The following is a 27,207-nucleotide window of genomic DNA, read 5'->3' on the forward strand; positions in this document are numbered from 1 at the left end:
CCCAGGCGTCCTGCCTTTACAGGCATTACACGATGGCCAAGTCGAGGGTTTGTCCCTGGCTCAGATCCTCTGGGAGAATCAGAGCTTACAGGTATTTACTGCATGAACTCTTTCTCCAAGCTGTCAGCCTGTTCCTGAAAATCTCTACCTAAATGCACGGAGAGCTCTGGTTTAGGGACAGGCACTCGCAGGAGGGATGCGAGGAGCTGCTCTGTGCTAAAGCAGTTTCTGTGCCGCACAGCGGCAGAGGCACCGGCCCCTGCTCGGATCCGCTGCGTTTGTACGATGACAAAAGAAACAGAGCTCAGGAAAATTCCTTGAGAACTGTGCTCACTTTATTGGCAGTGGTTTGGCTCCCGTACGGTGAGCATCAGCACCCCCTTCCCCGACACCTTTCAAACCAGCAAGTGTCTCCCAAGGCCCTTTCCACCCCCACCCCAGGACTGACCTCCCTGCAGACCCTGGTGGGACCCCCCAGCCCAGGAGGGGTCCAACACCTCCACACCACAGCAATCCCCTCGCTGCACTTGAACCTTCCATCGCCATCATGCCTCCCCCTTTGCGAGCCAAAGCTAAGCCTGTGCTGGTGACATGCCAGAGGCACTGGAAAGCACATATTCCAATTTTCCCCCCCATGAACCAAGCTGATTAAAGGCCACCCGAGAAGCGAGGTACAAGTCCGAGCAGACAGAGGGCTCACCCTGGCTCCTGCGCTTCAGCCAAGAGACCAGGTCGCTGGGGCAGGAGCACCCGCAGCCGAGTCCTCCCTCCTCTCTGTCCTCCGCAGGAGCCGCAGGCTGAAAACACCCGAAGGAGCTGTGGTGGGAGCCAGAAAGGATGGGAGAGGGGCGAGAGGAACAGTCGGGTCAGTCCAACGCTGGTGGATCTGTTGATGTTCCCGCTGCAGCAGCTCCCAGCGTGGCTCACTGATGTCTTTTCTGGGCCATCAGCTACTGATAGTCACATCTACTGATCGCTCCCTGACAAGGGGAAGGATGAGACAAATTGCTCCTCACAGTTCCTGAGTTTATTATAATAAAACATCAGTTTGAGACTGCTTCTTAAGCAGGGTTTATGTTTCCTTGTGCCGGTGCCTGGTGAGCCTCTACACGGCCATTCGGAGAGCTCCTCCTTCGTCCTGCTCCCTGTGGTGCCTGGGCCAGTCGGTTTGTACTTCCAGCTCCGTCCAGTCTCATGAGACGTGTCTGACACTGGTGCTTGTTCTAAAGACTAAGGCCGGGGCTTGCAACTAAAACACAATAAAAGATTTTAGATTCTTTTTAAAACCAACTTCTGCACCAGGTCCAGACTTGGCTTGGGCCAAGCTTATCTTCTGCCAAGTTGTCCCTCTGATGTACACCCCCAGCGCCAGAGGGAACTTTGCATGGATGGAGAGACCATCTTCATGGCTTAAAATACAAACACTGGCATCCTTTATTTAGGCACACGAGTAAGAGTCCCAGGCTTCAGTTCGAGGGCTGACGAACTGGGTGGGGAGGTGAGGTCTGGCCTCTGAGCAGCAGCGTGTCCCGGTGCCCCTCCTGCCCTGCGGCAATTGCCCTGCACGCCACCGGCTCAGGATGGGCTGTCGTTATCCACCGTTGACAGGAGATGGGCGACCTGGGCCTTCTGTGCACGAGTGATGTGCTGAGCCATCTGGATGATGCAGTCCACGGCCACCTCTGGGTTGGCTTGGACCAAGCTGCAAGGCAGATGGGAGAGGGCAGCTGCCTCAGGGGCTGAAGCAGGAACCGCCTCATCTCCACCAGCCACTGTCCCCAACCCAGGGGACAACATTGTCCTTCGCATCCCAGCTCCCGCAGCCACTCACCTCCGGATGTGCTTGAGCATGTAGTCCCGCTTCAAGTACTTGATGTTCTCCCGGATGGCCGACTGGGTGCTGTCATCCTCTTGCATGTGCTTCTCCAGCCACTCCACCACCACTTGGTTGTTGTCCCAGAGGTAGCCCTGGGGAGAGCAGCACTGTGGGCAGGGGGTCCTGCTGCCTGCGCAGCCTGAGCCCCCCCTTTCTGCTGCATCCTTGGGCTTTTTGCCTCCCGTGACACAACCAGGCAACGGGATTTTTCTTCTCGGTCCTGCACATGTGTCGCAGCATGGCACACTCCTCCACTCCCATGCAACAGCCACTGGGGAAAAGGTTCAGTCTGGAAATCAAAACTGGGGAAAGCTTTGTGGAGCGTTTAAAATGCAAAAAGTTAAGGTAAAATATGTTTCCTTTGCACGCCCTCACTTTCCAGCTCAGCAAGCACAGGACTGACATGGCGGTGTGTGTGTTGTGGTATTTCCACTTGAGAGCAGCTCAAATGCAAAGACCCCAAAACTCTCTTCTGCCCTGGGAAGCCCTATCTGGTGGTAGAAACTGAGGAGGTCCGTGTTTATTTGGGGGCCACCTTGCTACCACTGAGCACCAGCATCCAACTGAGGTCACCCGCACTGAAGAGACAGGCTCAGGGCTGCTCCGCTGCCCACCCTGGCACAGGCTGCAGAACGGTAATTCCCATTGCGTGTTTAATCCCTCAGGGAGGCACCAACAAAGCAGCAGGAGAGCAAGGTGACAGCCTCTGGGACCCCCCGGCCGCAGGAACGCCTTGGCAAGCTGGGGCTGGGGGTACCTTGGCAGCTCCTTCCGTCTCCATGAACCAGCGCCGCAGCATGGACTGGATGTGGATGTGGCTTAGCTCGCTGTTCGCCTTCAGGACCTCCACCTTCACCACCTCCTCCAGCAGCAGCCGTCGCAGCCGCCAGTAGAGGAAGGAGCGGGCGTTCTTCCACTCCAGGATGTCCTGCAGAAATGGGGGAGAGCCCGGGTTCATCTTTGCAGAAAAAGAGGAGCTGATGTGCAGCGACTGTTCGCTCACAGCTCGTGCCAGTGGGTTTGAAGGCAGGTCCAGGGGCTGGAGCAGAGCAGCGCCGGGGCAGGAACAGGACCCTGAGCTGCAGCCCGGACCCCTGGGACTGGACTTTGCCTCCCACCTTCATGCTGCCCCTGCAGAACTCCCTGCACCAACCCCTTCCCACCGGTGCCCTGGCTCACCGTGATGACGCCTTTCTCCTGCATGCGGCCCGGGGTGTCGTGCAGGTCAGCAAAGTGCACGGCCACCTGGTAGTACATGGGCAGGAGCAGCTCCTCCCGGGCCTTCAGCTGCTTCTCCAGCTCCTTGCGCTGCGCTTCAGAGAGCTCGGGGGTCCCTGCGGGACACACAGTGCTGAGCAGCCCACCCACTGCCCCTGCGACGGGGTCCACAGGCCACCGCGGAGTCTGGGCTCCTACATCAGCCACCCCCACCAGGAAACGGGGTGCCCAGCATCATGTCCCTTTGTTTGGGACATTTACACCAGAGCCCAGCCATGAAGGGGCTGCAGCGCGTTCAGTGCCTGCCACAAGAGAGGCGGGAGGTGGCATTTGCAAGGACTTTGTGGGACTGTGTTTTAGCAGGGTGAAGGGTCGTGGGGGCAAGGACCTCCCAACGCAGCCCCACCATCCGCTGCAGCAGGAGACGATCACAGGGCGAAAGGAGACCCATGTGTTAAAGGCAGTCTTTACAGAGCTGCACAGAGACTACGTGACATCTCATTAGGCACTGATTCAGCATCACCACGGTCATTCTTCATCTCAAAGCGTGGGAGAAAAGTCCAGGACCACTTACGGAGCCCCCAGGAGATACAGGTGTTTTGGAGTACCACCACATCCCCTTGGCAAAAAAGCCATAAAGAATTTTCACAGAGGAGTACGAAAGGATTTCCTGATGGTTGCCACCGTGGTGTTTGAGCCTCATGTTTTAACTCACCGCTACTAACGCCCACAAGCCGAAATGCCCTTCCCTTACCCAGCTGCTCTACAAGCTTGGCATAGACCGTATCGATCCTTCTCATGGTCTTCACCAAATCTTTCTTTCTAAACTTGATCTCCACTGTTCCTCCAGGCTCCAAAATGCCCCCCCTGAAAGGAAAGTTTGGTAAAGCAGGGACTGGTCTGCACAGGAGAATAAATCCTGGGCCAAGCGGTCCAGGCAACTCTCTCTTCTAAGAATTAGGGAGAGAGAAAACCTAAAAGGCTTTTGTTTCCAGCCTGGGATTCTTGTCTATCCTCCCACTCCTTACAGTTTGCTCCGATGTGCATTAATTCAGATTAGAGAAAAGGCCTCCTGAGCCCCAGAACCATGTTTTACTCACCCTCAGCCTTTGCTGGACGCAGGAGGATATCCCCAAGGAGATATCTGCCATGCTGCTCTGTAAGAGCCCTGGAACTTTTAGCTGATGGCTTTGATTAACTCAAGGGTAAAAGATACACATCTCAAGTGACCAGAGGTCTCTGCCAGTGGGACTATGACTCTGCAGACCCCATGCACCGGCTCTCGTTTCTGTGCACATGGACCATGGAGGATACACATGTATTTTGGGTGCTGACCTGCTCTCCTTGTCCGCATAGAGCTCCACATACAGGGGGTTGATGGTGGAGTCGATGACCACCCAGGAACCTCCCCGCAGCTCCGCGTGTGGTGGGATGTAGACCAGTACAGGCTGCTTAAAATCCCGGAGGCTATCGACGATGGAGGCGCCAAACTTCAGCATTTGGTCATACATGTCTGAAAGCCAAAGTGACTCAGTGCCTGGGCATCCTGACTGCTGAGGGCCAGGCTATTGCCCCTTGCCTCCTCCTGGCTGCCCACAGCCACCTTCTCCATCGGAGAGACCAAACAAGCACCCCAAAACCAGCCCAGCAGGAAGCCACCGGCCCTGGGACCTGGGTCCTGGCGATGCCCCATCACCTCCCCAGCCCAACCCCACATCTTGGAGTGGTGCAGGCAGGACCCTGGTAACCGGGGTCATGCCAGGACCTGGAGGCTGGCAGGAGTGCCGGTGGCACAGCATGGGGATCTGGGCGCCTCAAGTGCGGGTACCTTTCATGCCACTGGAGAAGCCTCGCCAGTTGGCAAAGATCATCAGCGGGAGATGCTCCCGGTTGAAGTCCCGAATAGCCTGGGCTGTTTTAAAAGCAGAATCTGGAAACCAGACCTGCCCAGCCTGCTGGATTATCTGCAAAAGATGGCAAGCAGCAGTGCTGAGACCGATGTCAGTGCTTCCCGGCACACCGTGCTGGCAGGTTGGTGGCACATGGTGTGCAAAAGCTGGAGGAAAACAAACTGACCAAGCACCCTTGATATCACCAGGCTTTAAGGAAAATGAAGAATGCCAAAGGACTACGCTAAGCTTTTTCCCTGCTCTCCCCTCCAGCCTCCCCCTGGCTGCCTCTCGGCCGCACTAAGCAATCCCCACACACCTTCGCCTCCGAGTCCGGGTTGGCAGGGTCCGCAGGTATCGTCACCTCCACGGTGCGGGTCTCAACAGCGATGACACCCACCGGCAGACCTCCCAGCCTGCAGTGAGGCAGGGTGGGCTCAGCAGAGGCCAGTTCCCCTCCACGCTGCACCCCAGCCCCACCAGAGAGGTTTCCCCCATCCCCAAAGCAGTGCCTCGACTGTGCATGCAGCCTCCCAGCATCACTCTCTGCCCCGGGGTTCCATCCCCTGCTCCCGGCACTACCTTGCTCTGCCAACCACAACTGTCTGAGCCCATGGCCTCATGATCTCCAGGAAGCTGCCCTGGTCAAAGAAGCCACTCTGCCAGGTCCCCTTGAGAGCTGCAGAGCAGAGGAAAAAGCGGAGCGGCGCAACGGTGAGCACTGAAGGGCTCCCTGTGCACCAATCCACAGCAAAAAGTACCTTCTGCACCAGAATGGGGGTTTGCAGCCACAAGACACATTTGGGAGCATTGCTGCAGAGGTCTCAGGCTACCCTCACTTACTTGGATGGGGTCTCCCTGCCAGCATCCACCTGGGGTCATAGGGGACTTTGGAAGGGACAAAATCGATTTCTCTTTCGATGGGGTCACTTATGGCAACGACGGGCACCGGGCTCTGGTTATCCTGCAAAGGAGAGCCCCGAAGGGTAGGTCACCAGCCAGATGTGGGGCGACACGCCACCCCACCGTCCTGTAGCACCCTCCTACCTTGGGTATGTATGAGAGCCACTGCAGGATGGTGTAGACCCCCTCAAAGTCATCCGGGACAGTGACATGGGAAACACCATTATTGTGCATGATCTGCACGCCTCCCAGCTGGTTATTGGATGTGTAAACTTCACGTCCCAACACCTGGCCAGAATTATTAACAGAAACACAGATCAGTCTCTGCTAACACAGGATCTCCTCCTCCTGGCTCTGTTTGTTAAGCCAGACCTCTGCACGGGCACATTCCTTCTGGTTTGAGGCTGAATTTCCACCTCTGCCTACCAGGCTGATGTTAAAGCAAAGGGAGCCTGCTTTAGACAAGTGCATTGATTTAGCTAAGCAGGTTTCAAATCAGCTCAAACCAGCGTGATTCTGCCCAGAGATGGGTCCTTCCCCTGGGACGGGAGCCGAACAGACCCCGCAGCAGCTCTGCCATCCAGCCCTGCCCCTAACTGGCCCCTAAAGCAATACCAAAGAGCTGCGGGGTGGCATTTTATCAATTCTCAGAGAAACAAGCCCAGTAGCAGTTCCCGTGCGTCTCCTCCCCTGAGGTGACACACAGGGAACTGCCACCTCTTCCCACGGGACAGGGAAGGAGCCCACACGTGTAGTGGCGTGAGGGACAGTGCCGGGGAGGACACACGGCTGGAGCGCGGTACCTTATTGAGAGCCGTGACGCCGGTGAGGATGATGTGGGAATTCTCCACCTGGATGACACGCTGGCCCAGCCTCACCAGGTAGGCACCGATCCCGATGGCACGACAAGTGACCTGGCACATGCACAGGGACGCGTGGGGTTACTGGGGAGAAAGGGCTGCAGCAGAGTTTGCGAGCACCAGGAGAATAATGTTCCCTGGCTCTGCAGAAGTTACGCCTTGGAGTTATTCTCCCCAGGGTGACCTTAAAAGCAAGTAGGAGAGAGGGGAGGAAAGGAGCAGGGTCAGAGCCCACGGCTGTACCATGCTGATGGTCACTATTTCGTCGTAAGCGCGAGAGGACTCCCCGGCGATGGTACCGGCGGCTCTCAGGTTTTCCACTCCAAATCCGTTGTCCTTCCCGATGATGTCCAGGAGGACATATCTGCGGGGAAAGCAGAGCCACGGTGGTGTAGGGAGGACAGAGGCAAGTATTCACTTGCATGATGCGTCCGGCAGGATGCTGAGCCAGGACGTGGGAGCTGCATCCTGGCGGGGATGCAGGGCAGGGCTTGGGGTGGCTCTGTGCACCCCATGGGATAGTGGGGCTCACCTGGACTCACCCCCTTCCTCCACATGCTCACAGTGCACCGAGTTCATGGCGCTGATCCTCGTGTAGTCCTGAGGAGTCAGGTACAGGTACTTGAACCCCTAAAAATAAAGAGGAGGAGGATGAGTTACGAAGCCACCCATGCACACACACATGGGGCGTGGCCCCTCTCCAAACCCAACCCAAACCCGCCCTGTGCATCAACAGTGGCTCAGAGACCAGGGCTGGACAGAGCAGCCGTACCAGCACAGGCACCGTTATCTCCACCCCGCCGGGGAAAGCGGAGGGAACCGTCCCTGTGGCACTAGGTGCAGGTGTGGGCTCACCCCCCGGCATTGATTTCACAGCTTTATCTCCCAGTTTAGCTCTGGTCCTTCCTTCCCCAAGTAAGTCCTCTGTTGTTTTAGGTGATGGTAGGAGAGGAGGTGCTCACACACCTTGTAGGGGTCCGCAGGGTCCACCCAGGCCACCTGGAACATGTGCTTTATCTCGTCAGCAAAGCCGATGCGGGCACCGCTGTTGGCGGCGATGTAGATGCGGGGGATGCCTTCGGCCCGTGCCAGCTCCGATGCCCGCAGGAAGACCAGGTCCTCCTCTGGCCCGAAGGAACCGATCTTGTGCGTGATGTCATTGCAGATGAGCACGATGTCCCGTCCTTTCGGATACTCGGGGGTCTTCAGCTTCATTTTGAAAGCAACCATCCCCACCTGCCCCAAAACAGAGCAAGGTCACAGGACAGGTTCATCCAGAGCAACGGAGTCTGAGCTGCAGACTGCATTAACCAACAGACAAAACGCTTGCTTGAGAAGCATCTCCTAGGCTTTAAACACAGCTGGACCGGGGAAGCCACCAGCCATTCCCACCTGGCGCAGCACAGCTTCCCCCCACCCTGCTCTCTTGCCCTGTTCCCAAATCATCCCCCGCTACCTCATTCCCTCCAGGGACCCTGTTCATCTGCACGAGGTGTCCCTGTGAGTCCAGCACCAGCTCGGTGTACGTCAGGACATCCTTGGGGTACAGGTCCGAGGAGCCCCACAGCTTGAAGAGAGCCTGCAGAGACACCACGCACAGGACGAGCTGAAAGCACGGGGCTGCGGCAGCTCCGGCGCTATCACCGAGCACAGACGCACACTCCTGCACAAGGGGTTGGAGTGAGCAAAACTTTGTGTTAGAGTCTGCACCCTGCTGCAGACTTCCTTGCATGGGGCTTTCTGCTTCACATCCTCCATGAGTGTGACTATGGCAATTTGCAAGAGCTAGGAATCACTTTAGAAATGCTTCGTATAACCAAAAATGTTGGAGCTTGGGCTCTTTTCTTTTTCTCATTTGCCAGCTCAGGGGAGAGGAGTCTTTTCCCCAGATGGGAATATCTGGGGAGGGTGGGGAAGAAAAGCAAATGCAATAATTCGGAGCTTCTTTCTGTTCAGCTGGACTCACCTGCCTGATCATCTCGGGGAAATCATACACGTAGGTGGTGCCCAAGGACTGCGCCTGGAACCGCTTAGCCTGAAGCAGGTCCTTGGTGACGTAGGGGGTGTTGATAAGCATCCCGTGCTGTGGCCCTTGCTTGTCCCCATACGACTGAAACATGATCTGGAGAGAAGGACAGAGCGCTGGCTGCCTTCTCTCGGCTGCAGGCCAGTCCTCTCTGCAGCGTTAAGGTGCAAGAGCCCTGCAGGGCTGGAGCACTGCTGAGCTTTGCCTGGCCAAGATGCTCTACTCAACCAAACCCCATGGTTTTCCACCCCATTCTTTGCTATTGAGGGGACAGAGTGCAAAACTGCTGTGCTGCAAGTACTGGCAACACCCTAACACTGACCTTCACCTCCAAGACCAAATGTTGCCTGACTATGCACCAGCAACACCCCTCGGGCTCAGCATGAAGGTTGGGCAAAGCATCACCCCGAGGTGCCCAACTGGATGCAGCAACAGAGGGGAGTGAAACTGGGACAGCCCTGGGAACGCTGCTGCACAGTCCTGGGGGCTCTGGGACAGACCAGCATTGCAGGCGCACGAGGATTTTTGCAGAAACCACCCCAAAGCTTCGCCGTGGCCGACAGCTGCTCAAGCAGTCGTGGTTGGGTTCCCGCTTGCAGCCGCTGCCTGCGGTTACTCACACTGCCGGTGCCAGGGTCCCTCACTTCCTTGTAGAGGCTGATGTCCAGGTAGTAGCCGGACTCAGTGATCAGGAAGAGGCGGATGGGGATGGCGGTGGCAGTGGGCGTCAGGCGGATGTTGATCTTCACCTCGGCCTGCAGGACCCGCAGCTTCCAGAGGCGGCTGCCGTAGCGCATCACCATGGACCGCACCGACTCCTCGATCTGGGCACGGGACAGCACACGGATGGGTTCACGGCTCCAGAGATGCCACTGTCCCTGATGCCGAGGCTGGAGCAGCCCCATTGCATCTCCACCCCAAGCAGTCAAGCAAGCTTGAGCAAGCCCCTTTCCCTCTCTCCATGCCTCCATCCCTGGGGACTGACACTGCCATCCAGCCTCTCCACTGGGCAGAGGGAAAGATGGTGCCCCACACCCTGCTGAATGGACACAGCCCCACCCCTTCAGACTGCATACTGCCCAGGGGAAGAGCCTGCCACCCACGCTCATGCCCTCCAGGGAAGTGCCTGTTTGTCCAAGTCTGTACCAAAAGCCCTGATCATTGCAAAGTGTGAAATCTCAGCACCTCCCCAGCAAACAGCCTACAGCGAAGGTCTGACACAGGAATTAAACTGTAGGAATCTCTAGAGCTGCCGAATCTATCCCCCATCCAGGGTGGGGTGGTCACTGGACAGGACTGGGTCTGACAGCTGGCGTGGGGGCTGCCAGCCCATCTGCATGGCAGTACCAAGCACGGGGGACAACGCAGCCTCCACCCCCAGATCAGCACCGAACTGACAGCGGGAAGCAGGACACTGAGAAGCACACCTTGGAGGGGTCCATGACGACCGTCGGGACAAAGTTGAGGAAGATGTGGTTGCAGTCAGTGCGGACAGTGGTGTTGTTGAAGGCCACCTCCAGCTCATCCATGGCCTCCAGGAGCAGCCGCTCGCCCTCGTTCTGCAGGTACTCGAAGGAAGCCTCCTGCGGTGCACCGAGCGGCTCAGGGGCGGCCAGAGCAACCCCGGCACCTGAAATGCCCATGCACCCGGGGGCCCCGGCGCCGCCTTGCCTTGGTGATGAGGTCCGAGTGGCGCACAATGGCGCGGATGAAGAACCGGTAGTCGGTGGCCTCGGCGCCTGCCTGCACTTTGGCAGCCCCCAGGTAGAGGTGCATCTTGTGGCTGGCGCAGGGGATGGCCGTCAGGTCGAAGTTGCGCATGCGGCTCAGCTCCAGTTGGAAGGCCAGTGCCGGCTCCAGATGCCGGTAGATGCGATCCTCTGCAAACTGGTGCCGTGCAGAGGGGTGAGCGAGTGGCCGGCCAGCTGGCATCAGCCAGGTCATGTTTTACTGCAGCTCTTACCTCATCCCTCGCTCTGAACGTGAAAAACTTTGGGAATTCTCTCTAGAGCAAATGGGAGAGAGCTCAGTGTGAATAATCCTGGCATGCAGAGGATTTTTCTGATTTTCAGTGAATTCATTAAAAAGAAAGAACCTTGCAGGCTTCCTCCTCCCCGAAAGGAAAAGAGCTGGGAGTAATCAATGCCTTCGAAATGCAACTTAAAGCTATGGAGGGGCTGTGCAGGAACCACATGTTGCTGGAGATATTAGCAGCATAAAGGATAATACAGGAGATAAATCACTCCTTGAATCTCTCGTTAATTAATTCCCAGCTCCTGATGCGCAGTAGGTACATCCATCACACAATGCTATGTCTATAAGGTACTTATAGATGTTTCAAGGGGGTTTAGGGCAGCGGAAGCACGATGTGTCTAAAGCCACTCTGCCTGTCAGCGGCTCAGTCTGCACTCACCTGCTGGGCAATGAGAAACGTGATTCTTCGGAGACCGCAGTCCACGAGGATGTTTCTCTACATGGAAAGAGAAGACTCCACCAGTCATGAGAGCCTGAACATCTCCACCAAGGGAGCGAACAAAACCCAAGTGGCTGCCGCGGGGTGCAGCGTTTTGGGGAGCACTGCATGGGGATGAGGCAGTGCCTTGGGATATGGTGGTCTAGCTCGTGGGGTCTGCAAAAAGGGGGTCCAGCCCCAGAAACAGACCTTGGACTGGGCAAAGGCTCTGAAGATGGGCACCAGCTTCTCATCCTCCGCGTGCTCGGCCCAGCGGAGCGCAATGTTGAGGATGTGGATCGGCTCTTCACGGACATTCTGCCAAAAAAAACCCCAAACCAGTCAAACCGGACCAGCAGCACCACTGCCATCCCAGCACCACCCGGGGGGACAGCAACGGCACTGTGCCCACCTTGGCGTCCTCCTCCTCGTAGATGGTAGCTCGTGCCTCGCTGAAGAGCGCACTCTCTGAAGGCGGGTTGGTGAAGCACGAGATCACTTCATCAAAGTTCCTGCCCAAACGGTGGGGATGGGGTGACAAGTCAGCATGTTGTGCCCACCCCCTGCCCAAGAGGACGGTGCCAGGGACCCGCTGCAGCAGGGATGTGGGTACCAGCACAGCAGCCCGGGGGCACGCATCAGCTCAGCCGGGCTCCACCAGCCCACAGCAAAGCCACAGTTCATGGAACGCAGCTCTGAGTGCTGCTGTGTTAAAGTACAGAGATGTTTAACCCGTGCCAGGCAAGCTCCCCCCAGGGTCCACAGGTCCCCAAATGACATGTCCCGCCCCACCAGGTGACTGTTGTGCTGAAAATATCACTCAGCCCTGACGTCTGGCTGCGGGAGGAACAGGAGCTGCCCTGAGCACTGCCCAGCCACCACCAGCTTTGGCTCTTCCACCTGCTTTTGCTCTCTAACGACTGCAGCAGCACCCAAAATGCACGTGCATGACCAGCCAGGCACACCCCTGCACCCCCACCTCGTGAAATCCTCGAATCTGTTGAAGGCCACCATAGCTCCCATCCGCTGGCTCAGGGGAGAAAAGCCACTGTCCATGAAGAGCTCGGTGCTGTGCCGGGCCAGGTCAGGGTTGGAGATGCTGATGGGGACAGACATCCTGCACGGGGGAGTAAGGCAGCCCATCAGCTGTGGGTGGAGGCACCACTCCTGGGTCCAACAGGGACCACGCAGGTCCCGCATGGGACCCTGACCCAGAGAGGGCTCATCCTGCTTCACTGGCAACGGCAGAACGCAGCAGGCAGCTCCCTCCGAGGGTCCCCGTGCTTTGCAGGGAGGAGACAATACAAACCCAACGGCTTTGCAGAACGGACTGTGTCCAGGGGAGCAGGACAGGCGTGCGGGGACCCCCATACCTGTTTGGGTGGGAGAAGGGCAGCATGAACTGGAACTCCACCAGGCAGGTGCCATCCGAGAGCTGCCGGTGCTGCAGGCTGTTCAGCTCGTAGGCGATGTACCCGCGCCGCACGTACACCTGGGAGAGGGGCGGCAGGAGGTAGCACCGTGCCCCTGCTCCCACCACACACATCCATACCACCCCTCAGGGCTCACGTGCCTCCCGTGCCCCCCCCAGCCCTCACCTCCAGCGCCGCCATGCGCACCACCTGGTTGGTGTGGTAGAAGAAGATGGGAAGCACGTCGAAGATGGTGGTTTCCGAGAGGATCAGTTTCTGGGGGGAGAAAGCAAAATTTAGGGCAGGAACGATGTGGGACCCCCTTGCCCCATCGCAGGATGGGGGAGGCATGTTCTAGAGGGATCCCTCAACGTGGGGCTGTGCAGGACTGGCCACAGGGGTGCCACGGGACACCCAGCCCACCATGGGGACACCGCCAGACCCAGATGTGGATCCACACGTCAGTCCCAGGAGCAGTGGATGGAGACTGGCAGCAATGGGGTGCACCCCCTCCTCCGCTCCACGCAGGTGCTGACACTGCAGCAAGGCTTTGATTGCTTGTCTGACTATTTTTAAGACTAAACCACTTGCAGCCAGACCTCCTCACCAAAGCCACCCAAATCCCCTTGGAGGAAAAACGTGCGATTCCCAACCTTCAGGTTTTCAGGGCAGTACTCGTGTCCGTACATGTCGATAGCGGACAGGAAGATGGACTCCACCTGGTTGTGCCGCAGCTCGTAGGAGGGCAGGTGAGAGGCGATGAGCACCTGCAAGGGGAGAGGTGGCTGGGAGCGCGGGGGACGGGGACAGGGATGGAGGAAGGGTTGGGGACGGCGTGGCGGTCGCTGACCTGCCGGGCTCTCAGCGCCACTTTGGAGTGCTCGGTCTTGCTGAGCTGTGTCAGCTCGTGGAGGATGGCTGTCAGCTCATCCGTCAACGTGGGGTCACGGCCGCACAACTGGTCCTGCAACACACACACCACCATGGCTCGGGCCCCCTCGCTGCAGGACAACTTTGCCCCGTGCCCCTGGCCCTGCATGGGCAACAGGGATGAGACCTGGGATGCTAAAATGGGAAAAATGCTACTCTTTGAACCAAGAGCAGCAACACAACTCTGCAGAGGGGAGATAAAGCCCCCCTAACAAGGTAGGAACAGAGGCTTGAATGCAAAACCCAGACTCTGGGGATGTGTTAAACAGAGGAGCAGAAAAGTGGTTTCTGAGGTGTCTGCCCACTTCCAAGGGGAAAGCGCAGGGCGGTGACAGCCACCCGCAGCCACATCCCGTCCCACAGCGACGCAGAGCTTGCCTCGGCTTACGGGCTTTTCCCTGCCACAGCCCTTACTGCTGGTGTCTCGAGGCACGGACTGTACTCACGATTAACATGGTCACCAGCAGGTTCTTCTTCGCCACCTGGGCGTGGGAGAAGATGCTCTCCAGCACGGGGGTCATGTCAGGTTTGCACTGCTCCCGCAGGCTGATGACACACTTGTCATAGTGAGCTGCGGGGCAGAGCACGGTGAGCCCCGCAGACCCCCCCGAGAGCCCCGCAGACCCCCCCCGGAGAGCCCCCAAGCCCTCACCATGCTGGAACTGCGTCTCCACTTGCAGGTAGCGTCGCAGCAGGTCCAGCACCACCACCTTCATGTAGCCCCGGATGCCGCTGCGGTACCTGGGGAGCAGAGAGCCCAGCGTGCTGCGAGGCGGCAGCAGTGGGGAGGGGACCAGGGAGCGCCCTGGGGTGCACGGGGCTCACCTCTGCACCAGCTGCACCACGCTTTGCGTGTTCATGAAGAAGACCTCCCGCTCAGCCTTCCTCTGCAGCGTGGCCGCGTGGGTGTCCAGCACGTTGGCGATCTGCAGGGAGAGGGCGCAGGGTCCAGCACAGCTCGGGGCCAGCGTGGCCACAGGGCTGCCAGCTGCCTCGCAAACCCGGGGGCAGCAGAGACTTTCGTTTGGTTTTTTTCATCAAGTGAAAAATACAAAGTGACAAAGAAATATAGAAACACAAATATAAAACCACAAATATAAAAACACGAGCGTAACTCCACCAATGTTTCCCGCACAGTTTTTTCTATTATCTCTTGGCAGGACAAATTCAGGCAGCTCTGGCTGAAAAGGAAGCGGAGGCCGAGCTGAGGAGCGCAGCCCCGGCCCCACTCACCTGCTGGCTGGGGAAGCGGCAGAGCACGGAGGTGATGTTGCTGGCGTACTGCGCCATCACCTTCCGGATCGATTTCTCCACGGACAGGGGGATTCTTCCCGAAATGCTCGTCATGATCTCCTGCAGCTCCAGGAGGGGCAGGGAGGGGTCCCGCAGGGTCTTCATCAGCTGTGTCACCCACTCCTTCACCTGTGGGGAGCAGAAGCCGGTGCTGCCTGCACCCACCGGTGCTGCCCGCACCCTCCAGCGCTGCCTGTCTTGCCAGCACGGCAAACATGAGGCAATGGGGCAGGACCCCTGGCCCGCCTTTGCCCCCAGCACCCACCTTGGTGCTAAAGTAGGGCTCGGGCAGGCAGTACCCGTTCATGACGTTGGTGAGATTGTCCAGCACGTTGCGGAGAACCTGGTGCTGCTTCTCGCCGGTGATGGGAAGGGTCTGCTGTGCTGGGAGCCCCCCTGTGAACGGCTGTGCCTGGAGAGAGCAGAGAGAGGTGGGCTGGCCCGGGTCCTCGTTGACATGGGACGTGGTCCCCCAAGAGCCGGGGCTGTCCCGACAGCCCCAGAGAAACCAGCACAACCCCTCCAGCGTCTGCTCTGGGTTACAGAGGAAGCACCTAACATTCAGCTTCATGTCTCTGCCAGTGCCCCATCATGAAAACAATGCAGAAAAACTGGAGATGTAGACAGAGTGCTACAGATACGCTAAAAATTTGCACGTGAGCTTCTGCACACTGAGCAAGCGTGCAGGGGATGCTCACCCAGAATGACACCGCAGCACGCAGAGCAGCTGCCTGAGCCCCAGTGCAGCTGGCTGGGGGATGTGGCACGGCCATGCGAGTGCCACCCCGTGCCAGCACGGGGACACGTGCCTGCCGATGCCCTAGTGTCCTCCGTTTTATCCCCCAGTGAGTGTCCCCAGTGCCCTGTGGGGAGGGGACAGCAGCATGGCCGGCTCCCAGCAGACTCACGGGCTTCAGCTTGGTGGGATCATCCAGCTCGAGCCGGGCTATGACGCAGCCCGCCTCCAGCAGCGCTCCCGGTCGCTTGACGTAGTGCACCCGCCCGGCCTCCTCCACCACCAGCGTCATGATGATCTTCATCACCTGGGCGAGGACGGGTGAAACAGTCACCGAACGGGCAGTGCCCGCGTGCTGCAGGGTGCCTCAGGCACCACGCAGCATTGGCAGGTTTGGTCCCAGCCACGTGCCTGCACCATGGGAGCGGGGCTCCTCCAGGCTCTCCTGCAAAACTCACCTCGATCTCTGCAAAAACGTCCCCCTCGGCTACATGGCCACCGTCATCCACAGTGTACTGCAGCAGCTTCCCTGCGGAGGGTGAGCGCAGTACCGTCGGGTCCTTCTCCTTCTCAAAATCACACGTTTTGTTGCCGATGGTGATCCGGTATCTTAAAGAGAGGGAAAGGTCTCACCAACTGGCCAGCAAGGGAGGGCTAGCGGGCACCCAGCGAGAAGGTACCTGTCGATCTCCTCCTTCATGTAGGTGGTATAGCTGTTGCCATTGTAGGAGAGCAGCAGCCCACCATCGTTCAGGCGGTGCACGTCTATCTCTATGTGAGTGCGGTTCATGATGATGACGTACGTCGTCAGGGACTGGCGGGCAACCTGCGGGCAGCGGCCAGGCAGAACCCTCAGTGCAACCCCCTGCAACTCAGGCAACGGACTTTCTGGGGGCTGGTGGGAACGGCGGGCGGTGAGGAGCATCTCCCCACGCTCGGTGCAGGGGCTGGTGCAGGAGCAGCGCGCTGCCGCAGGATGGGGCCGTGCTGGGGAGGGCGGGAGGGAGCAACCTCAGGCCACACCAAAGAGCTGGTTCAACTCGCAGCCCGGAGCTGGTTTAATTCATGGCTCACCTGCTGCTTTCATTGTGAGTAGGGAGTTTGTGCATGAAGTTCAACTAATCGGGTTTAAAAGCAAGAAAAGGAGGTCCTGTATTAAACTCAGGGCAACAGGACGTATGAAAGTGTCTCTCTAGTTAAAATGAGGTTATTTTTATGTTGCACATTTTTAAAGGACATCCTCATATTTATCGCACCTTTCTCCTTCAGGAGAGAAACACATGTCCCTGCCCCCATGAGAAGTGCTGTGGCCGGTTCGGGAGGATCATGGCCCAGCCCTCACCTGGAGAATGTACTTCACGCCCTCGTAGATGAGCTCCACGTCAACGATGTTCAGCAAGGAGGCTGCTGGCAGCACCTGCCCCCTGAAACACAACGGCCGGGTCAGGCACCACAAGTATTGCTTGCCTTGCACGCCGGCGGGGAGCCAAGTGTGCGAGATGTCAGCGGTGCTGCTGGCGTCGGGCCACGGGGGCTCCGAGCTGACTGTGGGAGGGCGAGAAGGTGACCGGAGTGGGCAGGCATCTGCTTTAAATGCCCCACGTGAGTGCCCTGTAAAAATGCATCCGGAGGCAGGCCAGACGCTGGCAAAACTCACTCAGATAAGGGTGTGGGGGAGAGCCCCGGGTGTCCTCCAAGGCCAGAGGAATAACCTTGACATTCAAGTGCAAAAACAAAAGCAAGCTGCACTCAGCCAAGCCACTTTCCCTTGGAAAGCTGTTTTCCCAGCCATGTGAAACTTTTTCCCCTCTCCAGATAAAGCGATAGCTGAGAAGCCAGAGCTGTGAGTCACAGCAGATACCCGTTTCCCAGCTGCTGCGGTGCTACTGCCTCCAGATTTGCAAAGCTTTTGCAGCAAAAGTGGGAAGGAAGATGGCCCAGGGAGAGCACCACTCAGGTCCCCATGCCTGCAGGAGACACGCGGGCTGCTGGGAGCCGCCGTTCAGGACACGCACTCCCTGTGCCCACGGCACGGCCGAGCCCCCGTCGGGCAGCCCCCGCTCCGCACCTCTCCAGCGAGTGCAGGAAGTCGGTCATGCAGGTCCTGAAGGCAGCATCCGCGACGTTCAGGGCACCGCAGACGACACCCAGCATCGTGTCTGGCTTCTCTGCCTGTGGGGAGCAAAAATGTTTGGGTCTTACACCAGAAGGGGAGCAGAGAGCCCGGGGTGGCTGATCTCCCCCACCTGCACTTTCTCAGCAATCAGATGGTCCAGCCAGCCGGTGTCTATCTCGTTGTTTTGGAAGCTCTCTGTCTCCAGCAGCTTTATCAGATACTCCACTGTGGTCCGGAAATCCCCGCGAATAGACAGCTCTTTCAGGGCGACCACCATGTTCCTTTTAGGGAGCAAAACTCGCCATTAATGATCGATGAGGTGGCACTTGGTTTTCAGCAGAGAAAACGGGGGAACCACAGGGACTGGGGTGCTGAGCTCCCGAGGCCCGGGTGCCCTCCTGCCTGGATGAGGCAGCCCCACAGTCAGCATTGACTTAGTAAAACACTGAAATACCCAAGACAGACTCGTTACATGTTTCTCAGTTACTGAACGAACATTGCTGCTCACTGGCACTAAGCACGTGCTTAGCGGATCACTACAACGTGTCTTTAAGGATCACGTTGATGAACTGGGGCCGTAGCACCACCGCAGTCTGAAAACTTTGGCTTTGGCCAGACAGTCCCTGCAGCACAAACAAGCCGCTCAGCACAGCGGCACCACTCTGGTCCTCTCAGATAAAAAGCACTTTTCCCAGCTCATGCACCGATTGCGAGTCTTCTCAAGGACATCCACTCTCCACCCCGTCCCGCCACACTCACGAGATGGCCTCCTCCCGGTTCTCTCCCCACGAGAAGCAGTGCCCAAACTGGGAATCGGCAAATTCATGCAGCCCCCCAGCTGCCGCCACGCTGAAGTACCCCCAGACGTTCTTGCTGCTGCGGAAGTTCAGCTCCTGCACCGTCCCTGAGCTGGGCTTGAAACCCTGAGCGAAGACAGAGCAGAAGACATGGAGAAACCAGGTGTGAGACGCATGCGGTGTGACCAGGGAAGGGGAACCCCCACGCCATTTATTCACCTGCACCATCACCAGTCCCATGGGTTCAACACCCACGAACACTGTCTGGCTGGGGAGGACGGTGCCCGGTTCAACCCCACCAGCGCCAGGGTCCCCCCGTTCCCACACGTGGGGCCGGTGCACGAGAGCCCATCCCCCCGGCTCACCTCCTCGGGGTTCTCGCTGGTGATCCGTGCCGCGATGACGTGGCCCCTGGGCACGGGGGTGTTGGTGGGGCTGTGGAAGCTGATGGGCGTATCGCCCCAGGGGCTCTCCCCATACAGCACCCGGATGTCTTTTATCCTGTGCAAGGGGATGCCCATTGCAATCTGCATGAGAAACAAGGAGGACTCAGTTGCCAGAACAAGACTTTAGCATCAAAATTACAACCAGGAAACATGAATAGATGGCCTGCATGAAGAGTGAGGGAAAGAGGCACCACACTGCAGACAGCTGCTCTCAGCGGGGAGCCAGAGGTGAGGGAAGGATGCTACGTTGCTTCCGCCTGCACCCTACCTGCTGGTATATAGGACAGCTTCCCTCTGCCAGGCTCCAGCTCAGCACTTCCCCTAAATTACAAAATCTAACACACCTCGCAAAGCCGCCCGTGTGCGCTCAGGTACCTGCAGCTGAGCAGCGGGGAGGTTCACGTCTGCGATCATCTCTGTGCAAGGGTGCTCCACCTGCAGCCGTGGGTTCAGCTCCAGGAAGTGGAAGCTCCCATCCTCGCTGTAGAGGTACTCGACGGTGCCGGTGCTCACGTAACCCACCATCTGGGCCAGGCGAACCGCGCACTGCAGGAGAGGGTGAAACCGCCGCGGGGAGTGATGACCCTCTGTTCACTGCAGTAGAGTCAGGATTGTCCCGAGCAAAACAGCAGCAGTATCTTTGCACGGATCCAAGGAGACAAGCAGGGCTGGGGCTCCCCGCTCGGCTCGAGGGTCCCTCCCTTTCTTAGGAGCCTCAGGTGCCAAAACCCACAATAAGCCCAGCAAGGATCAGACCAGTTTCTCACTAAAACCTTGTGCTGCCTTAAGACCAGGGCCACCCACCTGCTCCATCACCTCGATGACGGAGGGTGCCGCGATGGTGATGGGTGCTTCTTCGATGATCTTCTGGTGCCGGCGCTGGATGGAGCAGTCACGGCCAAAGAGGGAGATGGCGTTGCCGTACTCATCGGCCAGCACCTGCACCTCTAGGTGCCGCGCGTGCTGCGCCAGCTTCATCAGGAAGATGGGGGACCCGGGCGCCTCTGCCTGGACCTGCAGCGTAGGGGAGAGTCGTGCTCTGGCATCACCCCCCAAAATTCATCCCAGGACAGAGACAGGTCCTGCGGTGAGCCCAGGCAGGAAGCGCAAGATGCCCAGGATGAGCAGGACCTGCTGCGTGCCCCAGGATGGGATGGGGAGAGGGATGGGGGCTGCGGGCACCTCTCACCTGACGGAAGCAGGCACCAAATTCCTCTGCTGCCTCCACTTTTCGGATGCCTTTGCCCCCACCGCCTTCTGCTGCCTTGATCATCAGCGGGTAGCCTATCGTCTTGGCCACCTGAGGGGGGACAAGGGGTTACCGAAGTGCTTTGGACCCAAACCCATCACCCCAACAGTCCACCCTGCCCCAGCCGCACACATCCCCCAAGTCGCGTCCACGCAGAGGGACAAACTGCTGCTCAAACAGCCTTGCCATCACTGTCACATGTGCTGGGAGGCCGAAAGGGCCAGGGCATGCAGGCTCCGAGGAGAAATAATGGTGGACAAGAGATAACCAGCTGCCCGCAGGCTCAGTTTTACCTCCAGGCCTTCTTCCACATCCTTCACGCAGCCCTGTGCGTATGTCTCAAGGGGAATACTGATCATCTGCTGATGCTTCTGGTCCTCCTCAGACCACTGCGCCACCAGACCTGCGGGCACAACCAGGGCTATGGTATGGGTGGCATGCTGGCTGTGCCCAGGGACCTGGAGACCCCGTGTTGGCACATGCCGTTTCCCCTGTTTCCATGCACCCCATGTCCAAAAACCCCTCTGCCCAAACCAGCAGCTGTGGGGTCCCCAATGGTCCCCGACATCTGCAGTCACTCTGCAGCCATCCATCCTGGGGACCCCAACGCCGGTGCTTGCTTTGGGGGAGAAGGAGATGTAGGGAGGCGAGAAATGGGGGAACAGGGAGGGTGCGCGTGGCTGGGGAGGAGGCACTTACTGCTCCCACTCCATGGCAGCGTGGGGATCTGGACCGTCTGAGCCACAATGGTGGAGGCGACTTTGTCCCCCAGTGCCCACATGGCATCGCTGGGGGGACCTTCAAACAGAGAGGGAAGGGGTGAGCTGGGCCAGCCAGCCTGGCCCCGTCACATGGATGTTGCAGAAAGCTGCTCCCCACTGAGCCGACACCTTCCGCAAAGAGTGGGGCCACGGGAAGCCCCCCCAAACCCACTGCCTGGTTCAGGATGGAGCTTGACCCTTCTCCAAGGGAAGCCCAGGCTGCCCCTAGGTGGGCAGCCCACGAGGTACGCTCCCACCTAGTGTTCCTCCATGAATGCTGCATCAGCACGAGCATCACAGGGAAAACCCAGAAAACAGCAGGATTCCTGGGACAGCTCTAGGAAACCAGCCTGGGGACCGCCACGCCGCAGGGTGGACATGCCAGATACGCGAAACGGGCATTGCCCAGCGCCGTGTCCCTGGGAAACGAGCCTGCACGCACACACTAGCCCAATGCCCACTGCTCCGTCCAGCGCTGGGAAGGCAGCGAGACCTTACCTAGGAAAGCTATCCCATTTTTCTGCAGCAGTTCTGGCAGCTTGGGGTTTTCCGAGGCATGTCCCCAGCCAGCCCACACCGCCTGGCACAAGAGAAGGAGCGAACTGTTACCTCCCTGCGCTGCTGTTCTCCCATCGCCCGCAGCATCGTGGCCGGCTCCTCCGCACGGAGGGATGTCACCCTGTTTCTGAGCGACCCTTCTTCCCCATCCGCTTCCCTCGGCAAAGAGGTGGGAAGCCTGTGAGCAGCTGCTACCTGGACTGGGATCCGTTTGGAAATGTCCACGATCAGCTCCACATTGGCGTAGTTGTTGTTGTTGGCCCCCCCGGGGACGGGCACGTAGTGATCTGCCATTTTGATGTACTCTGAAAGACGGCACGTGGCGGCGGTGGGAGCCAGTCCCCTGAGACGCACCCCACTCACATGCTGCCCCTTGCACCCCCTCCCCAAATCCTCCATCTCGGGGAGGCTGGAGCGGGGGTGGAAATTATTTGCTCCCGGATCTAGCTGCACGGGGGGAAGCGTGTGACCCCAGGCTGTGCAGAGCCCCCCCATGTCCCAAGTGCTGTCCCGGCTCAGCCCCAGGAACTTCCCTCGCTGGGATGCTTTTAGGAATTACCCGCATTAGCCTTGAGGTCTTCAGGGGTGACCATGACCACAAACCGAATGGCACGCTCATTTCGGAACATCTCGTAGGCCCACCGGCGGATGGAGCGCATGCACTTCACGGCGGCGATGCCGTTGTTGGCGATGAGGACCTGGGGGAACGGGGACGTGGGGCGTCAGGCTAAAACCTCTCCTTGCTGCTGGGGCATGGGGATGGGCGTGCGACCCCGAGGGACAGCAGCGCGGAGGTGAGGGCTGGGCACAGGCGGTGAGCAAAGCAGGGCAGCCGTGCCAACACGGGCGCTTGGCTACAGCCCGTTGTACGTGCCGGCGGAGCAGGAGGCTCCTTAACAGCAGCCTGGGTGCCTGGCACTGAGGCTAGCGAAGGATGGGACTTTGGCCTTCGTTAGTGCCTGCCGTGCAAAGCCGCCGCAAGCAGCCGCCCTGCAAGGGCAGCGCTGAGAGAGTTTCCCTCTCCCAGCCTGCGAGGGCGGGTGAAGCCGGGGGACGATCAGTGCTGGGCTGCCCCGGGCTGCCATCGGTCCAAGCCTGGCGGGCACGGGAGACTTCAGCAACACTCGAGGGTGCTGCCATGAAAAGCAATGACCCACCACCCGGGCAAAGGCAGGGGTGTGCGGGTAAAGACCTTCTCGATGACACGGTTGCCCCCGAAGCGGGTGACGAACTCTGCTGGCGAAGCGACGGTGAAGTCCCGTTGCAGATCCATCTTCCTGTGCTCACGACCCCTCTTCGCCAGGTGCAGCCCGGACATGCTAGGCCTGCGGCGGGACGCGACGGCAGTCAGTAAGCTTGCAGGAAGGCGAGCAAACCCTCGCCTGACGTGCTGCCGCTGGCTGAGGTTTCCTGGGGGGGTCGGATCTGCCAGCAGCAGCAGGCAGCAGAGACCAGACTTTGCCCCCTCCACAGTTTCTTCCAAGGAAAGCAATAAAACCCTTCACCCTGCTGACACGCAGGGAACATCAGGATCCACTTTCCTTGCTACCAGCTCCCTGTTGTACACCAGGATTTCTCCAGGGACATTTAACAACCACTGCGACCCCGCAGAGGAAAACTGTTCTTGGGTGAGTTATATGGGACAAGAATTTGGGGTGAACAGACCATGTTTTGCAATTAACCCCATCCAGCAGCTGTGGGTCCACATTGATTCAAACACCACGACAAGCAGATTTACAGCCACAGGGCCTGGACTGAGACCCCGCTGTGCTGGACAAAAGTCCCGGGGTTTCCATTTCAGGGAGCAGAGAGCTGCTCAGGGTTTTTGGAAGCACGCTTGTGTCCAAACACTGCTACCACCGCAGCACGGCCGTGCCCGCTTCTGCACCGCTAACAGCTCCCAGCACGGCTGCAGCTGCAAACATGACACAACTCTGCTCCCAGGGACGAGAAACAGGGAGAGTCCCAGGGGGCCAAAACGCAGCCCCGTCCCGCTGCCAGGGACGTTACGTGCACAAATCCCTCTTTGCAGCAGCCAAGGTCTGCTGCAAAGCCCCCGCAGCCCCCGGTTCACACCAAACCCCGTTGCAGAGCTGTATCTATCCCCCACGTCCCCGGGGGACGCCCGGAGCAGCCCAGCTGGGTGGCAGGACAAACAACGAGTACCCGGGCTGACACAGAGCATGCTTTCCCCGGTGTCCATGTGAGGCGAGTGGGATCGCTGCCTCCAAACCCCATGGCACGAGCACCAGGTCCCTAAGGGGTGCAGCCAGAGGTACCCTACAATACCACCCCGAGGGTCACCGAAGGGGGGGCAAAGAGCAGGCAGTGCTCTGCGAGCAACCTTGCAAAGAGCGTGATGCGCCGCTCCCAGCAGCCGCCTTGACAATTTGCTCTCGCACAGCCTGCAATGACAGCAGCCGCGGCTCCTTGCCAGATCGCACCCCATCCTGCCCGCGCTGCCTGCTCCACCACCGCAGAACACCTTCCCAGGCACACCGTGCTGCCGGCCAGACTCACCCCTACCATGGTTTTCTGCTGAAGGCATTTCCATGCCCTCCGGAGCCTATTCCTGGTTTCACAGCCCATCGCGCATCCCCGAAGCGGGCAGGTCGGAGCGGGCTGCGCTGGTGGCCGGACAGCCGGACCAGCCCCTCGGCACGGCTCTGGCCCCCGCGCTATAAGACAGCCCTCGCGCCTCCCACCTCCTGGCACAGCGGCAGCCGGCGCAGGAGGGTCTGGCAGCACCCGCAGCCCATCCTGGGCGGGCAGGGCCCTCCCTGGCAGCCAGGAACGTGCCTTCCCACGGTTCAGCCCAGAGTTTTAAGCAACTTTATATTTTAATTACCAGGTTCGCATTCTGCCCTCATAACTCAGCCAGATTTTGAACTGTTGATTGTTATTCCATGGACGAGCTATAAATAAGCAAAGGAAGAAGGACGGACCGCCCCCCCCCCCCCCCCCCCCCCCCAAAAAAAAAATAAATGAGCTGATTTCACACAAGTAGCACTTGGCACATTTATTTTAAGGGGAAATGTGTTGAAATCCCTGGGAGGTTGAGAAACATCCTGATCTCTCCATGCACTCAGGAGAGTGCGTGCACTATTTCCCAAGCAGCTGGAGCACTGCATCAAGCAGTGCTGGGTTTATCGCACTCCAGCGCATCCCCGGCACCGCTCGGCTGCTCTGCCAGGGCCAGCCATGCTGCCCGTTTCCCTCTCACAGCCCAAATCCCACCGCAAAGCCTGTGCCAGCACACCCGTCCCATCCTGCAAAACTGCACCGACCGCATCTACAGCATGACTCAGGCAGCGACATAAGGAAATTCCCCCCGTGTTAAAGCACAGACGAGCAGCAGCAATTCCCCACCAGCAGCACAGTGCACAAAACAGCCCAAAACCCCGGCTAGGCAAGAAGACACCGTTGGGTGTCTTCATAACACATCCCTGCAGCCAAAGGTCTTTTATTTTTAACTGGGAGCGGAGGAGCCGGGAGGAGCTGGGCAGCAGCGCTTTGTTTTCAGTTATTTATGACGGCCGTCAGCTGGGCTCGCACGGGAAGCCGCCCAGCAGAAGCCAGCAGGCAGCAGCGAGCTGCCCCGTGGCCCTGCCAACGCTGGGCAAAAGTCGCTGCAAAGCTCCCCATGGAGCAAAGCTCATCCATTTTTCATTGACTCATGGCAAAACCATCAAAGAGCTACTTTTCTTCCTTAAATAATTTATCTGCAATAGTTGCAAGAGCAGAGGAAGGGCGGGAGCGGCACAGGAGCACCCCGATACCCCCATCCTCTTGGGACGCTGCGTTTCCCCACGTGCCATACCGGGAGCGTGTTAGCGTCCCCCCCGTAGCAGAAACAAAGTGAACCTGGCAGCGGGAGTGGGTCCCTGTGGGATCCAGCCCTGAGGGCAGAGGGCAACATTTGTACGCGCAAGTGCCCGTGTACGCGCCCTGTCAAAAGGCTCAGCTCAGCTTGCAGGTTTACAGACCCCGGGACGTGCCCCCAGCAATGCTCACGCACAACACGAGCACCGGGAAGGACAGCGAGCACAGGGCAAACACCAGAAGAACCCGCTGCTGCCCGTCCGCGCCCTCACCACCACAACCAACCAAACCTCGTCTTGCCACTCAAGAAAATCCCCGCTCCCCGGTACCCCCCCGTCCCGTGCCAACCACAGCTGCGGCCGGCGCATCAGCACAGCCTTTTCCAGCACCGGGAGATGGTGCGGGACAGAGAGATGCAGCAAAGTGAGAGAGGAAGCTGTGAGAAAACAGGAGCAATCGGGCAATTTGGCTGCAGCGCTGGGGACTGCGTTTGAGGAACGCCATGCGCACTGAAAGCACTTTCCACTCCATTCTTTGACGTCTAAAATCACGGTAACAGAGCAACCCCTGCCCCAGACCTTGCTGCGCTGGGCACGTGATGCTGCCGTCACACCAAGCGCTCAGGCACGTCTGCTCTTCCCGCGGCACTGCTGTTAACCTTATCCTCGGGGTTTTTCATGCAACACCAAGTCAAAGGAGGCAGGGCGGGGGCATCGATTTGGGGCTCCAAGAAGCACCTGCACCCCAATTTTAGCAATGGGGTCCCCAAGAAATGCACCCACAAAAAGCATCTGCCCGCTCCAAACGGGCCATCTGCACCCCCGCCACCCCCGACCCCACGCGTCGTACCTCATGCCAGCGGTGGGCTCCAGCGGGGCAGTCACGGCAGGGGGCTCGGTGCCAGCGCTCCCCACCCCGGCCAGGCTGCTGCGCCGGCTGCCCACCCTGAAGGCCGTGGCCACCAGCTCATCGTCAGAGGAGGTGTCGTCGAAGGAGCCCAGCACGAATTTGGCCATGGCCGGTCGGCGGAGAGCAGCGGGGTTGTACACCGCGATCTGCTCCTGCTCCCCCGCCGTAGCCTTGCCCGCCTGCGGTGGCGGGTTGGGGTCCGGGGGGCTTGGCTGTGCCGGGGGCTCGGCTATGGTGGGAGCCGCCGGCTGCTCTGCCGGGGTCTGCTCCAGCTTCTCCTGCCCCGGCTGAAGGTTGGACATTTTGGCCCAGACGAGCAGCACCAGTACCAGCAGGAGCAGGGCAGCCGGCAGCAGTCACCCGTCCTGGGGAGAGGCATGGAGACGCTTCGTCAGGGAGGACCCAGGGCCCCCCCATCGGCCGGGGACATGGGGACAGCCCCTCAAAACACCAAGGCCCCTTCCCCGTTGCACCCCACACCGCAGCCCCCCCAACACCCAGCCAGACCCCCCCCAGCTCGGCCCGGCTGCCTGCAGGCTCCGCCAGAGCTATTTTTACCCCCAAAACAGGAGCGGTGCTGGCAGGGGCCACAGCAGAGCCCCCAAGGGGGCTGAAACGGGCCCCTCACCTCCCCAGCTGCCCATAGCACCAAAGGGTGACGGGGAGACCATCCCACCACCCCTTCACTGAACCCCCAAATCTGTACAGGCAGTAAACACTAGGGATGGTTGGGGGGGGGGGGGGGGGGAACAGCCCCAGCCCCGCCACGCTCCCCTCAGCCCCGCCACACTCCCCTCAGCCCCAGCCCCTTCCTGGGGGGTCACTCACCATCAGCGCTGAGCCCCGCCGGTCCCCCCCTTCCAACGCCGCCGCACTGCCGGGACAAACGCCGGCTGCGCCTGCCCGCACTGCAGCTCCCTGTCAGCTTATCGCCGCTGGTCACTCCGGGCCCGA

The 27,207-nt window shown here is 59.2% G+C and overlaps 1 protein-coding gene across 3 annotated transcripts; it reads right to left on the reverse strand.

Moving 5' to 3' along the window:
* Nucleotides 1-313: 313 nt before the first annotated feature.
* Nucleotides 314-27,181, reverse strand: ACACB (acetyl-CoA carboxylase beta). Of its 3 annotated transcripts, XM_075769500.1 has the most exons (53): nucleotides 27,082-27,181; nucleotides 26,194-26,618; nucleotides 22,715-22,847; nucleotides 22,082-22,220; nucleotides 21,718-21,827; nucleotides 21,463-21,544; nucleotides 20,903-21,001; nucleotides 20,497-20,606; nucleotides 20,144-20,254; nucleotides 19,759-19,968; nucleotides 19,330-19,500; nucleotides 18,874-19,035; nucleotides 18,471-18,634; nucleotides 17,842-17,992; nucleotides 17,664-17,767; nucleotides 16,938-17,019; nucleotides 16,276-16,421; nucleotides 16,054-16,204; nucleotides 15,768-15,902; nucleotides 15,125-15,271; nucleotides 14,800-14,988; nucleotides 14,392-14,492; nucleotides 14,219-14,307; nucleotides 14,013-14,137; nucleotides 13,487-13,600; nucleotides 13,290-13,403; nucleotides 12,823-12,912; nucleotides 12,598-12,716; nucleotides 12,204-12,341; nucleotides 11,637-11,736; nucleotides 11,435-11,542; nucleotides 11,186-11,242; nucleotides 10,736-10,777; nucleotides 10,444-10,659; nucleotides 10,200-10,355; nucleotides 9,393-9,596; nucleotides 8,713-8,868; nucleotides 8,203-8,325; nucleotides 7,713-7,982; nucleotides 7,279-7,376; nucleotides 6,990-7,110; nucleotides 6,690-6,800; nucleotides 6,031-6,174; nucleotides 5,827-5,947; nucleotides 5,566-5,662; nucleotides 5,303-5,399; nucleotides 4,923-5,058; nucleotides 4,430-4,607; nucleotides 3,849-3,961; nucleotides 3,056-3,210; nucleotides 2,634-2,804; nucleotides 1,832-1,968; nucleotides 314-1,702 (listed from the first exon to the last, which is right to left on the reverse strand). In XM_075769500.1, exons 2-53 carry the CDS (start codon nucleotides 26,553-26,555, stop codon nucleotides 1,576-1,578), a joined length of 7,086 nt encoding a protein of 2,361 aa, XP_075625615.1. In that variant the 5' UTR covers nucleotides 26,556-26,618; nucleotides 27,082-27,181; the 3' UTR covers nucleotides 314-1,575. The 3 variants fall into 3 exon arrangements, 2 of the variants coding, with proteins under 2 accessions (XP_075625615.1, XP_075625614.1); XM_075769499.1 differs by having other exon boundaries at nucleotides 14,013-14,307; nucleotides 27,082-27,177; XR_012838125.1 differs by lacking the exons at nucleotides 314-1,702; nucleotides 1,832-1,968; nucleotides 2,634-2,804; ... (6 more) ...; nucleotides 5,827-5,947; nucleotides 6,031-6,174 and having other exon boundaries at nucleotides 7,289-7,376; nucleotides 27,082-27,177.
* Nucleotides 27,182-27,207: the final 26 nt, after the last annotated feature.

This window comes from Balearica regulorum, chromosome 17 (genome assembly GCF_011004875.1).
Source record: "Balearica regulorum gibbericeps isolate bBalReg1 chromosome 17, bBalReg1.pri, whole genome shotgun sequence".
NCBI lineage: Eukaryota > Metazoa > Chordata > Aves > Gruiformes > Gruidae > Balearica > Balearica regulorum.

Excerpts from the sequence above, each read along its gene's own strand:
- ACACB (XM_075769499.1), bottom strand. The coding sequence starts at position 26,555 with ATGTCCAACCTTCAGCCGGGGCAGGAGAAGCTGGAGCAGACCCCGGCA. Across the intron at positions 14,989-15,124 it reads AGCCCTACTTTAGCACCAAG|GTGAAGGAGTGGGTGACACA; the intron begins GTGGGTGCTGGG and ends TGCTCCCCACAG. Across the intron at positions 3,211-3,848 it reads CAAGCTTGTAGAGCAGCTGG|GGACCCCCGAGCTCTCTGAA; the intron begins GTAAGGGAAGGG and ends TGTGTCCCGCAG.